Source organism: Anolis carolinensis, chromosome 5, assembly GCF_035594765.1.
Source record: "Anolis carolinensis isolate JA03-04 chromosome 5, rAnoCar3.1.pri, whole genome shotgun sequence".
Classification (NCBI taxonomy): Eukaryota; Metazoa; Chordata; class Lepidosauria; order Squamata; family Dactyloidae; genus Anolis; species Anolis carolinensis.
The window spans coordinates 46484170-46496565 of NC_085845.1; the positions used below are offsets into that span (position 1 = coordinate 46484170).

Here is a 12396-nt window from a genome sequence, read left to right on the forward strand (position 1 = left end):
TCAGTGACTTTATAACATGTTGCTAGGTAACACTGCACACAAGTCGGGCTTCAGGACCTTTCGTTAAGACACTATAAAATGAGCTCAGGGGGCTTTTTGCATGAAAAATGCACGACTGGGTCCTTAGTATTCCTGTCTGCTAAACACTAAAGAGTAACTTGTCAATTTCTGAATAAAAAATAGCATTAAGAATGGAGGAGTATTCAGTATCCAGGTCCTCCTCTCACTGCCAACAAACACACTTTCCCCCACTATCACAGGATGTATTGTTATTAATTTACTACATGCAAAGGACCAAAGATATAGCATATATTTAATTTAAACTGGTGCATATATGGGAAGCAACATAAATATAAATGTTTACAGCAGTAGAATATATAGATTTCAAACCAGCAGGCTTGACTCTTAAAATGTTAAAATCCTTGAGAGCAATAATGCTCTCTCCCATTAAATAAATTTAAAGGAGAGTGAGATAATAATGTGACCTGAATTCTAAAAATATTTGTATGCCTCCACCTTGAAGTTACCTGCCAATTTATAACAATCCCATGAATTTCATAGGTTTTTTTTAAAGTAAGTATTACAATCAAGAGGTGGTTTTGCCAGTTCCTGCCTCTAAAATTCAGTCTACAGTACCTGGTATATTTGTTGGCTGTCTCCCATCATATCTCATTGGAAAATCCTAAAAATTCTTCTAACAGTATATGGCGATAAAATCCTATGCAAATTAGGATTGGCTAATTTGAGAAAAGCACAAAGTTATTCAGAAATAATTCCGACAATGTGGGCTGGACAGCAGCCTTGGAAATCTAGTCACCCTCTTTAAATCTGAGCTACCTTCACTGGGTGATTATGACAATAAATGGGGAGGAGGAAAGCCATGTATAATATTCTCAGCTCACTGCAGGAAAGTCATGATATTAGCATAACTAATGAACAAATAAACTATTAAATACTAATTCCTTCATTTTAAGATTCGAAAGTTTCACTGTCAACTTGTCTTTTCAAAATTACTATCTTATACATCTATTTTAGAAAAAGGAAGAATTGGAGTACCGGTATATTTCTAAATTACCAAGGAGATACTTGAAAAATTCATTCTGCACATACTGCTGTGCAAAATGATCAACTCCTTAGATCAGTGGTTCTCAACCTGTGAGTCCCCAGGTGTTTTGGCCTACAACTCCCAGAAATCCCAGCCAGTTTACCAGCCGTTAGGATTTCTGGGAGTTGAAGGCCAAAACATCTGGGGACCCACAGGCTGAGAATCACTACCTTAGATGGATGCAAATATTGGATCTAGGCTACTCTCTGGATTTTGAACTGTTGTGATGTAGTTATTAGAAGTATGAACAAATTAAAATATTCATTTAAACATTCTTTATTAACGACTTAGATGAAGGGTTAGAAGGCATGATCATCAAATTGGGAGGGATTGCCACTACTCCGGAAGCCAGGAGCAGAATCCAAAACTATCTTAACTGATTCCAGAGATGGGCCAGAACTAACAAAATGAAGTTCAACAGGGACAAATGCGAGATATTCCACTTAGGCAGAAAAATGAAATGCAAAGATACAGTATGGGGGACGCCTGGCTCGACAGCAGTACATGTGAAAAAGATATTGGAGTCCTCGTGGACAACAAGTTAAACATGAGCCAACAATATCATGAGACCAAAAAAAACCAATGGGATTTTGGCCTGCATAAATAGGAGTATAGTGTCTAGATCCAGGGAAGTCATGCTACCTCTCTATTCTGCCCTGGTCAGACTACACCTGGAATACTGTGCCCAGTTCTGGGCACCACAATTGAAGGGAGATGTTGACAAGCTGGAATGTGTCCAGGGGAGGGTGATTAAAATTATCATGGGTCTGGAGAAGAAGCACTATGAGGAGCGCCTCAAAGAGCTGGACGTGTTTAGCCTCCAGAAAAGAAAGCTGAGAGGAGACATGATGATAGCCATGTATAAATATGTGAGGGGAAGTCATAGGGAGGAGGGAGAAAGCTTGTTTTCTGCTGCCCTGGATACTAGGATATGGAACAATGGCTTCAAATTACAGGAAAGGAGATTCCACCTGAAAATTGGGAAGAACTTCCTAACTGTGAGAGCTGTTCAGAAGTGGAAATCTCTGCCCCAGAGTGTGGTGGAGGCTCCTTCTTTGGAGGATTGTAAACAGAGGCTGGATGACCATCTGTTGGGGGTGCTTTGAATGCGATTTTCCTGCTTCGTGGCAGGGGGTTGGACTTAGATGGCCCATGAGGTCTCTTCCAACTCTATGATTCTATGTTTCTACATAACATTTGAATGTGTGTTTAAGTCTGTATTTAAACACAGATTTTAAGAGGATATTTTACATGGACAAATACGGAATTATGAGTGTTAAAATATGAGAAAGGGACACATATTGGACCTGGACAATTACACCCATCCCTACCTGAGAGTTTCATGAGAAAATCTGAAGCCATCTTCACAGAGATATCCTGGCTGAAAAGTGCTGACGCTGTATTGGTCACAAAGTCAATGGAGTCTTTTAACTTAGTATTGTTGGTGGTAATTCTATCAACAACACTGAGAGGAAAGGATGGGGTATTGTTTTCATCTTTGGGCTCTTCCTTCACCAGCAGAGGAGGGATGACACCTCCTCCTTGCCCAACTGCCTCAGGTGTTTTTGAGGCCATGGCAGCAGCCCCGGCTTGTTCAGTTCCCCCATCTCCTGGCTGCCCCAGTCTGGAGTTGTCATTTAGCAGTGGTGACACCTTAACATCCATTTCTGGGACCTCTTCCTTCACTTTGGCTTCTGTCCTCAAGAAGTGTTGATGGCAACGCATGTGGAGTTTCAGGCTGAAGTGGCGAGAAGAAGTAAATGGGCATAGCTGGCACTGAAATGTTTCCCCCCGGTCTTGGTGTTGGTGAACCTGAGCAAGTGTGAACAGAAATAATAATATTAACAACCATACCATAGTAATACATCTTTAAAAAAAAAAATACTATACTTACATTCTATGGGCTCTTTTCATTTCCTGTTTCCTTAGTCTTTATGTGGGATTCTATTTCTTATTTGCCATTCTCAGTGACCTTAACCTGGGTAGTTGGTATTGTGAGCTTAAATTGGCTCTCCCTCTATATATGCAAGAATTTAATGATGAATATTTCACTATATGGATTTTTGTTCAGAGGTCACAATTTAAAAGTCACAGAATTATTCAACAGCAGACTACAAAGCACAATGCTATCCAGCTTAGTTCCAAAAGCAACAATTTCCTGGAAGAGTTATAAATTTTTGTGCCAATGAACCAGTCCTCCTAGTCTTAATACTCTGCAGTGAATGCAAATCCTCAGCACATTTACTTGAAAGAAAAGTCTATTGATCTTAGATATCTTTATCTCCATTCTTCTGGGCTGCTGACTACTGTGGGGATTCTCTAGTTAATGTCATCCATAATTCTAAATGGATAGTTGGAGACATTTGCAGGAGTGGGGAAGGCAGAGATGTTTATGGGGACACCTAGATGCTTGTTTATAAAGCCATTGTCCTTCCAACTCTATTGTACACCTACAAAACATGGACCAGCTACAAACATCTCGAGTTTTGGAAAAATTACAGCAGTGTTGCATTTGAATAATTAATACTGCAAATCTTTTGGGAAGACTGGTGGACAAGCATCAGCATTCTGGAAGAAATGAAAACCACTAGCACTGAAAAGATTATTCTCCACCATCAACTGGCCACACTGTCCAAACGTCCAATCACCATCTCCCAAAGCAGGTACTTTACTATCAGCTCAAGAAAGAAAAGCAGAACATTGGTGGATAGCAAAAGAGATTTTAAAATGGGCTTAAAACTAAACTTTAAAAATGTGGAATAAACACAGAGAACTGGGAAGCCCTGGCACCTGACCGTTTTAAATGGAAGTCAGCTGTTACAAACAGTACTATAGATTTTGAAAAGGCACGAATAGAGGGAGAAAGGATAAATGTGCCAAGAGGAAGAAGGCACCTCAAGTAAACCTTTGCCACGACCACTTTCCAATCTAGAAATCTATGTCCTCAATGTGAAAGACTGTGTGAATCCAGAAAAGGTCTCCCCGGTCACTTATGTACCCACGGCCAAGACTTTACTCTCTGGAAGACATTCATACCTGGCCATTAATGACCACCTATGACAATGAATACTATGTAAGGAACGCAAAGCTCATTTACTTGGAAGGAAAGTCCAAGTAAATAGATATCTTTTCTATTTAGCAAAGAATTAATAGAATAATTTTGCATTGTATAATGGCACAATGTGCTATAGAATGAGATATTTACAGAAGTGGGGAAGGCAGAGACACAGCAAGGTTGCCATTTTTGTCTTAGGTAGCCAAGCAGCCCATTACTGCTACTTTCTTCCTCATGATTTAAAGCAGCCTGCAACTTGGTGCCTTTTGGCCGTGATGGCTAGAAATTATAGGAGCGGTAGTCTATCATATATGAAAGTCATTAGGTCAAAATAGGTGGCTATTAAGTGTTACTAATGACCTCATCACACTCACCTAAATCAGCATCCTATAACACTTCCACCCTGTCTTGGTGACGGAGCCCTACGCTGGCTATCACACAATGTCGTGTGACTTCCAGCGAAGGCCCCACCCCCAACTGGGGTGGACACTTCCTCCACAACATGAGAAGCTTCCCATGTTGTGCTGGTGTGATGACTCATGGGCCATGTAGTCCAGTTCCATGTACTATTGTGGCAGATGAAGAGGAAAACTTGGGTTTCCCACCGTTTCTGCCAGATTTGGAGCCCTTGCACCTGCAAGATGTTTGCCCACAAGAAGTCAGCCAAACAAGCCTTGAGCAGAAATCTCCCCCATTTTCTCGCCGGGATTATTATAATCAAGATAGGGGCGCTCGAGAGGCGACTCGCCGGAGCGCCAGGATAGCTGCCAGACAATTAGCTGATTAAGTCTGTTTCCCTTGGGAAACTTTAAGGAGTCATGCATCTGGACACAGTATAGGTTTCGTTTCTTGTTCCCCAGAGAAAGTGTTCCTTGGCGGGAAAACAAGATCCTATATAGGTGTTTGCCCGCAAAGGAATCCTTGCGGAGTCAATTCGTCGGCTTGAGGAGTGAGATCGTGTGTAGACTTCGTACTCCAGTTCCCAGATCCCGGATCAAGTTTCCAGCCCAGCCTTGTATCATGGACTTCTATGGACTCAGTTTTTGATTCATGTTTGCCTTGTTTCAAGTTTGATCTTGCCAAGTTTCAAGTCTTGCCTTGCCTTGTGTTTTAAACCACGGACCTTGCTTCTCTGATTCAAGCCTTGTTTTCCAGTTTCCTTCGGATTTACCTTAAGCCTCAAAGACTATGGACAGTTCCCCACACTATTGCTTGCCAAATAGTGTGTGTTTCGGTTTCGGTGTTATTGGTGCTCTGCAGCCTGGGTCCTGACAGCTGGCCAGAATGGCGACGCTTCCCATATGTGATGGGGAAAGTGTTGCCGAGAGAGAGCTGTACGCGGTGTGACTCATTCGCCCCACCGTCCCCTCTGTTTTCACCGTGAAGCCAGGACTTTGAGATGAGGCCCTAAGTATTTTATTCATTGTTTTGCCTATAAAAACTGGCTGCATGGTGATACTGCAAACGTATGCTGTTCCTTGCAACATATGGCTTACATACACAAAAAATATATGAGTTTGTTATTGTCAATTTTCAGTCAAGCTGCAACTATGTATTACAGGTAGCTAGGAATAGTGTGCATCATGGCTGACCTCTCTTTGCTTTCTGTTATGGATAATCACATTTACTTTTTTTTATACCCTGATATTGTAGATACATGTACTAAACAGACCATGCCAGATTTGTATCATCTGACCAATCAGATATTTTAGTAATATACAATAGATGGGGAAAAGATCTGTGATTTGAAACTGTTTAACAAAAGTACCATGAAAAAACAAATGTACCACCCACCCCTAAATTATAGTACTGAAATGAAAGAATCTAAAATAACCTTAATGGGTTGCTGTGAGTTTTCCGGGCTTTGGGGATAGAATGGCATCCCTGTTCAGTTTTGAATCTCAAAACAAATTCCTGGTTTAATTATTTGTTCATTCTCGGTATACAATTCTTCCATCAGGTCCCTGGCTAGCAAATCTCACAGTTCTAGTTAAAATAAAGTACAGATCCCACAATCCAGAAATCAGTCTCTCCACCCAAATTAGGCCAAAAAAGATATCAAGCAAAATCTCACACAGGTATATTTTTTATATTTATTTGGTCATAAAATGTACATGCCACAAGGGATCTGCCTGAAGAAAATATTACAGTGCTCAGTTGCATGCATAAAGTCCCTTGCATGCAGGCAAATGGGTTCACTGGATGGTAGCCAAAAGTGAGCAAATATTTGTTACAGATAGCAATAAGGCTACTGCTGTCACCACCCAAGCCTTCTACTTGATAAAAAGAAATCACAACTGTTTTACCAGTGATTTAAAAATATGTTGGATTTTAATGGCAGTGGACATTAAATCCCTGACAACAGTCTTATAGATTATAGATTAGACTTCTTCACTGCCAGTATCCACTGACCTTACCTTCATGTGTGATTTGAGATTGTCCTTGCGTGCACAGCGAAATGGGCACAAAGGGCACTGATGACTTTTCAAGCCTGTATGAATCACCATGTGTCTCTTCCAATAGCTCTTCCTTTTTATCACCAGGCCACATATTGGACACTGGAAAGGTTTCCCACCTTCCTCTTCTGAAGCTTGGATTAAGGAGTCATAAAAAAGAAAGAAAAAAAGAGAAAGCTTTATTAAGTTCTATAGGGCAGGTTCTAAATTTCTAAGGGCATGTTTTTAACTGTATTCTTGTAAAACACAAGAAGTTTTCCTTTTATGCATCTCTTTGGGTTCAGAACATTTAGTATGTCAAATACATAGTGTTGTACAAATGAGGGTCTTATAGTCACCCTGAAAGTGATGATGATGATTACAGGACAGCATCCCAATTGTACTTTTCACAACCAGCAGAGGATGCTACTGTGCTTTACCTAGTCTTCAAAATATCATCCTGTAGTTAATTCCCCTCCTCTTGACCTATGTAATACAGAATAAAGTATTCAGCTCTCACTTTCTTTCACTTTAGTAGCTGAAATATACCAAGGGAAAAGAGTGCCTACGTACAGAATAATCCATAGTTCCAGAATGAAAGTATGTTGCAGTTACAAGCAAGATGCCACTCCATTTCCCAGACCTGAAAATTCAGAGACCTAGTTGTTCAGCTAATACTATATTGGCCCAAGTAGTCTTTTTTGTCACTTCAGAAACAAAAGCATCTCTGGGGTGTCATCATTTTATTTTTATTTCATAACTATTTCTTAGTTTTGTCAGCACATTAAATCTACAGGCTTAATTTGAGCCAAAGGCAGCACAGTCCAAGAATCCGCTTCCAGCATTGGCAATCAGTTAAAGTTAACTTGAAAACATTGATTTCAGTACAACATAATTAAAGCAAGTTCAATTTGAAACTGCTTGTTAAAGGGGAACTTTTTTCTGATGTTTTCCTCTGCAAAATTTTGTTCATTTTATGAACACAGATTGGAAGGGACAAAATGCTTCAAATGAAGTAGCTTTGTTGTCAAAGAAGTGGGAGAAAAAATGAACAACAGGGGCATTTAAAAAGCAGTTGAAAAAGTGAGATGACAGAGGATTGCCCAAGACTATCCCTGACACACTAGATAGTTAGGAAGAGGGAGGGAGGAGGAAAAGATGAGGAAGATGAAATGGAAAAGAAAAGGAGGCAGACAAAGGGTCCATCCCACTTGTGTGACAAAACACTTCATCAGTTATCATCAGAAATCACTGCTAGATTTGTTGCATCCTCAATAAATAGAACATGTCAGGACACCAAGCCTTTCCCCTGGCCAGCACTGGCCCTATCATTAGGTAAAGTTTCTCAGGAGCGACTTGAGAAACTGCAAGTTGCGTCTGGTGTGAGAGAATTGGCCGTCTGCAAGGACGTTGCCCAGGGGATGTCCAGATGTTTTGATGTTTTTACCATCCTTGTGGGAGGCTTCTCTCATGTCCCCATATGGGGAGCTGGAGCTGACAGAGGGAGCTCATCCGTGCTCTCCCCGGATTTGAACCGGTAACCTTCAGGTCAGCAACCCAAGTCAACAGTCCTGCCTGGCACAAGGGTTTAACTCCTATTAGGTAAATTGAAGCAACCATAGCAGATGATAGATCATGAAGGATAGAAAATGATGAGAAGGTATTAAGAGAATAGAGTTGTATGCCTCTTCCCTCTAAATGAGTGCCTTGCTTTCAGGACTGATAGCCTTCACCAATCATCTTTTCTATTTAGCAAAGAATTAGTAGAATACTGTATAACGGCACTGTGTGCTATAGAACAAGACAGCTGATAGTACTAACACTTGTGTCAACCTATAATACTGTACTTTACTCAGTATCTATTGACTTACACGCATGTGGAGAGGAAGTGGTCAGTCTTTTGTGGGTACTAAGGCTGTGAAAGCGATCCTGAGAATGCATAAGGATAAGTACAAATAAGGATGAGAGGGTAACTCATAATAGTTTAGACAGCACTGTAGCCACTATTTGAATCTACAGTACATAAGAGATATTAATATAGTTCTTTAGATAACTGACATTTATTTTATTGGCAGCCAGAAAAGGGTTCATGCTTACATGAAACAGAGGCCTACAAGAACAACATAAAAACTTCATAAAATAAAATATATTATGTTCTGATTATCATAAAATTATGCTTAGGGAAGGAATCAAAGAATGTGTTTGATTTATTTTCATAGCATCTACACTCAGCTCAATTATAGTGTTATTCTTCTCAAAAAATGTATAAAGTGACCTCTTTCTGTAAGCAATATAACTTTGCTGCAGATATAAATATATGTCAGACACCTGTAACTTGTCAGGTTCATAGTCCTTATCGTTCAACTAATTATTTTCATGACTAACAGTTAAACGAATGTGTTAAATGAAGTTTTGAATCCACGTGGAATACTTCAAAAGGAATATCATGTCACTTAATGTTCATTTGGGACTTCTAAGCGGTCTAAAACACAGCAAATCTGAACTCAGGATTCTGAATTAGGTGATACTGCTTCATGTGTGACTCATGGGAATGGGCAAACTGCATTAAAAAATAACAGCATTACATAGCTAGTGTAGCTCTTCCCCGGTCTAACTGTTTATAAAAATAAGGAGAGGAACACAAAAAAAAAGTGCAGCCTTAATACCTTTCAACTGTACTGCAGGGAGGCTCCTGATTTATCAAAATTTTGTTTCTCTCTTCCTGTTATTTGATCTGGATTTTAACACACACACACACACACACACACACACACATATATTCATTCCATGTTTCTGAACAATGACAGACAAATCATCTCCTCATGGATAACAAGTTAAACATGAGCCAATGATGTAATGCGGCACCTAAAAAACCCAATGGGATTTTGGCCTGAATAAATAGGAGTATAGTGTCTATATCCAGGGACGTCATGCTACCCCTCTATTCCGCCTTGGTTAGACCACACCTGTTGACAAGCTGGAATGTGTCCAGAGCAGGGTGACTAAAATGATCAAGGTTCTGGAGAACAAGCCCTATGAGGAACGGCTTAAAGAGCTGGGCATGTTTAGGGAGGAGGGTCCAAGCTTGTTTTCTGCTGCCCTGGAGACTAGGATGCAGAACAATAGCTTCAAACTACAAGAAAGGAGATTCCACCTGAACATTGGGAAGAATTTCCTGTGAGAGCAGTTCAGCAGTGGAACTCTCTGCCCCGACGTGTGGTGGAGGCTCCTTCTTTGGAGACTTTTAAACAGAGGCTGGATGGCCATCTGTCAGAGGTGCTTTGAATGCGATTTTCCTGCTTCTTGGACTGGATGGCCCACAAGGTATCTTCCAACTCATGATTCTATTATTCTATCTTACAGGGCAAGAAATAATTTTAAAATACGCATTGCACTAAATTGAATGGTTAGTTCCAGTTTTTGTGAATCAAGTTAAACCTATCTTTCACTGGGTTAATTCCAGTAGGGACTAACAACTGACTTTAGCCCACTGTAGATTATAAATAATATCAGCTCTTAAGAGAATAAGACTTCACTAAAAGACACTGTATTATTTTAATTAGAGCTTGAAAAATTCAATTCTTTGGAATAGAACTCAGAATCTTTAGTGGTGAACTTGGCTGGGAGTTTCTAGAAGCTGCTGTCCAAAAATTAACTTTCCAAAGTTTGCTGCTAGCTTTACACAGAATTGTTCCTTTTGAATATTACTTACTAATAAGGAATGAAGTTACTACAAAGTTAACTGTGGCAGAACTAGCATATGAACTGCCAGTACTGCATCTGGTGAAAGGGCATTCCTCTTATGCAAAAGTTCACCAGTCTGATGACAACTTCTGAAATCTCCCTTTTCAGAATGGGTCTTTAGACTAAATTATGTTTGCATAAAAAATTCCAAGAGAGTGATATTAAAGAGTTCACTGTTAAATATTAATGATCTTTGAACAACAATATTTCCATGGAAACATGAAATAAATTTTTGAAAGAAATTAATATTCATACATATTTCTATACATTTCTCTTTTAGTTTTCAATTATTAATTTGTTTTGCTAGCAATATTATTTGTTGAAAAAAGATAATGACTGATACAAATAGGCAAACATACTGATAAAGAAATCCTATCGACACTTATAAGGAAAATTTTGTTCATTATCTTTTACACAGTGTTATGGTCAACCAGACTGCAACAGCTGAGGACTGTCTCTCGAAGGGATTCACTCTCTCCTTTGAAACACCTTTAGACAATCAAATCTGCAAGGCAGAATGCAGCAACAAACATGGGTCTGAAACTTAAACCCCAGCTTTGCCAACAGACTTAAACCCAAATTCATTATTTGGACTCTGAATATTGTTGATGCTTGAAGTGAGAATGGAGTTGGACTTTCTAACCTGCTCCAACTTCCATATGCTCATCTGAAAAGGTGAACAGAGCCAAATTTGAACACCCACATGCAGGTTCTCTCATGTACAATTGGATACATTGCCTTTTGCTGATTGTCTGCCCTAGACACTGAGGTCCTCTGGGGGACAACTACCCAAACCAGATAGAACCTGACTGGCGACTGTTACCTAGAGGACATTTTCATCAGCTGCCCCAAGACTGTGGAAGTACCTGCCAGAAGAGCTCCAATAGCTAAATCAGCTGTCAGAATTTAAAACACCCCTGAAGACCTCTTCCTTCTGGCAGGCCTATCCAGTCAGTTTGAACTTGTGAATTTTAACCTGCAGGGTGAATTTTAATCTGTATTTTATCTGTGTATGTTTGTTATATGGATTTTAAGAGTGCTTTGCTTTATCTCGCTGTTTTAAACATGTTGTACCCCTCCTCGAGCCACAAGGAGAGGTGGGTTATAACTAAATCATCATTATCATTATCATCATCATTTGAACAAGACCAGGGGCCGATTCAAGGCCCTGCCTATCTTCATGATCGCATCTTCCTCTATGAACCAGCACGGGCTCTAAGATAGCCAGAAAGGCCTTCCTCTCGCTCCCACCACCATCACAGGCAGTGGAGGCGACGAGGGAGAGAGCCTTCTCGGTGGTGGCCCTTCGACTTTGGAACACCCTCCCCAGGGAGATTAGAAAAAACCCCACACTGTCCTCCTTTCGTAGGGATTTAAAAACCTGGATGTTCCAGCAAGCATTTGAGAATGATGCCCATGTTCTCTGCACCTTATTCATTTCCCCAGCCCTATAGTACATTGTTTTGCACTATCCCATGCCCGACCCTTTTATAAACTGTTCACGCCCATTTTTTTATAATTATGGGCATTGGTTCTCTTTGAACATGGTCTAAAAGAGCCTCAATCATGCTGGGTTTTTTTTCTTATGTTCAATTGTGTTTTATACGGATCGTTTATTTTATGATGGTTTTATTTTACTCTATTGGTGGTTTTGTTTTAATAGATTGTTGCTTTTATGTATGTTGGAATTTCTGTCCCATATGTAAGCCGCCCCGAGTCCCTTCGAGGAGATGGTGGCAGGGTATAATATCTGGGTCTAAAAAACCTCAAAGACAAATGGGTCTAGAAGTTTTGCAGAAGAAGTAGGTCGTATTTTTCAGGCATACAGTTCAAATAGTAATAAGGAGCTTACCGATAGGATTTCCATAAAATCTGGATAGCTGGATTTTGCCATAATTTGACATGGATATTTGCCCCGGTTTCATATACAGCACGCTGCTGTATACCTCTTTTCATAACCATTGGCTTCTAAGAATTGCTTTTGCTAACAGAGGCCTGAACTATATGGCTTAGTTTCAACCAGAACAGACCGACTGAAATCATGCTCTCACTAAATC

The 12396-nt window shown here is 40.0% G+C and overlaps 1 protein-coding gene across 6 annotated transcripts in view; it reads right to left on the bottom strand.

Moving 5' to 3' along the window:
• znf827 (zinc finger protein 827) overlaps window positions 1-12396 on the bottom strand; it is a 156510-nt gene that overhangs the window by 92930 nt on the left and 51184 nt on the right. For all 6 annotated transcript variants that reach the window (XM_062980923.1, XM_062980922.1, XM_062980921.1 and 3 more), the window contains exons 3-4: window positions 6578-6750; window positions 2437-2917 (exon numbers count right to left, since the gene is read on the bottom strand). In XM_062980923.1, the coding sequence (XP_062836993.1) occupies window positions 2437-2917; window positions 6578-6750 (654 nt within the window). The remainder of the gene's footprint in view (window positions 1-2436; window positions 2918-6577; window positions 6751-12396) is intronic.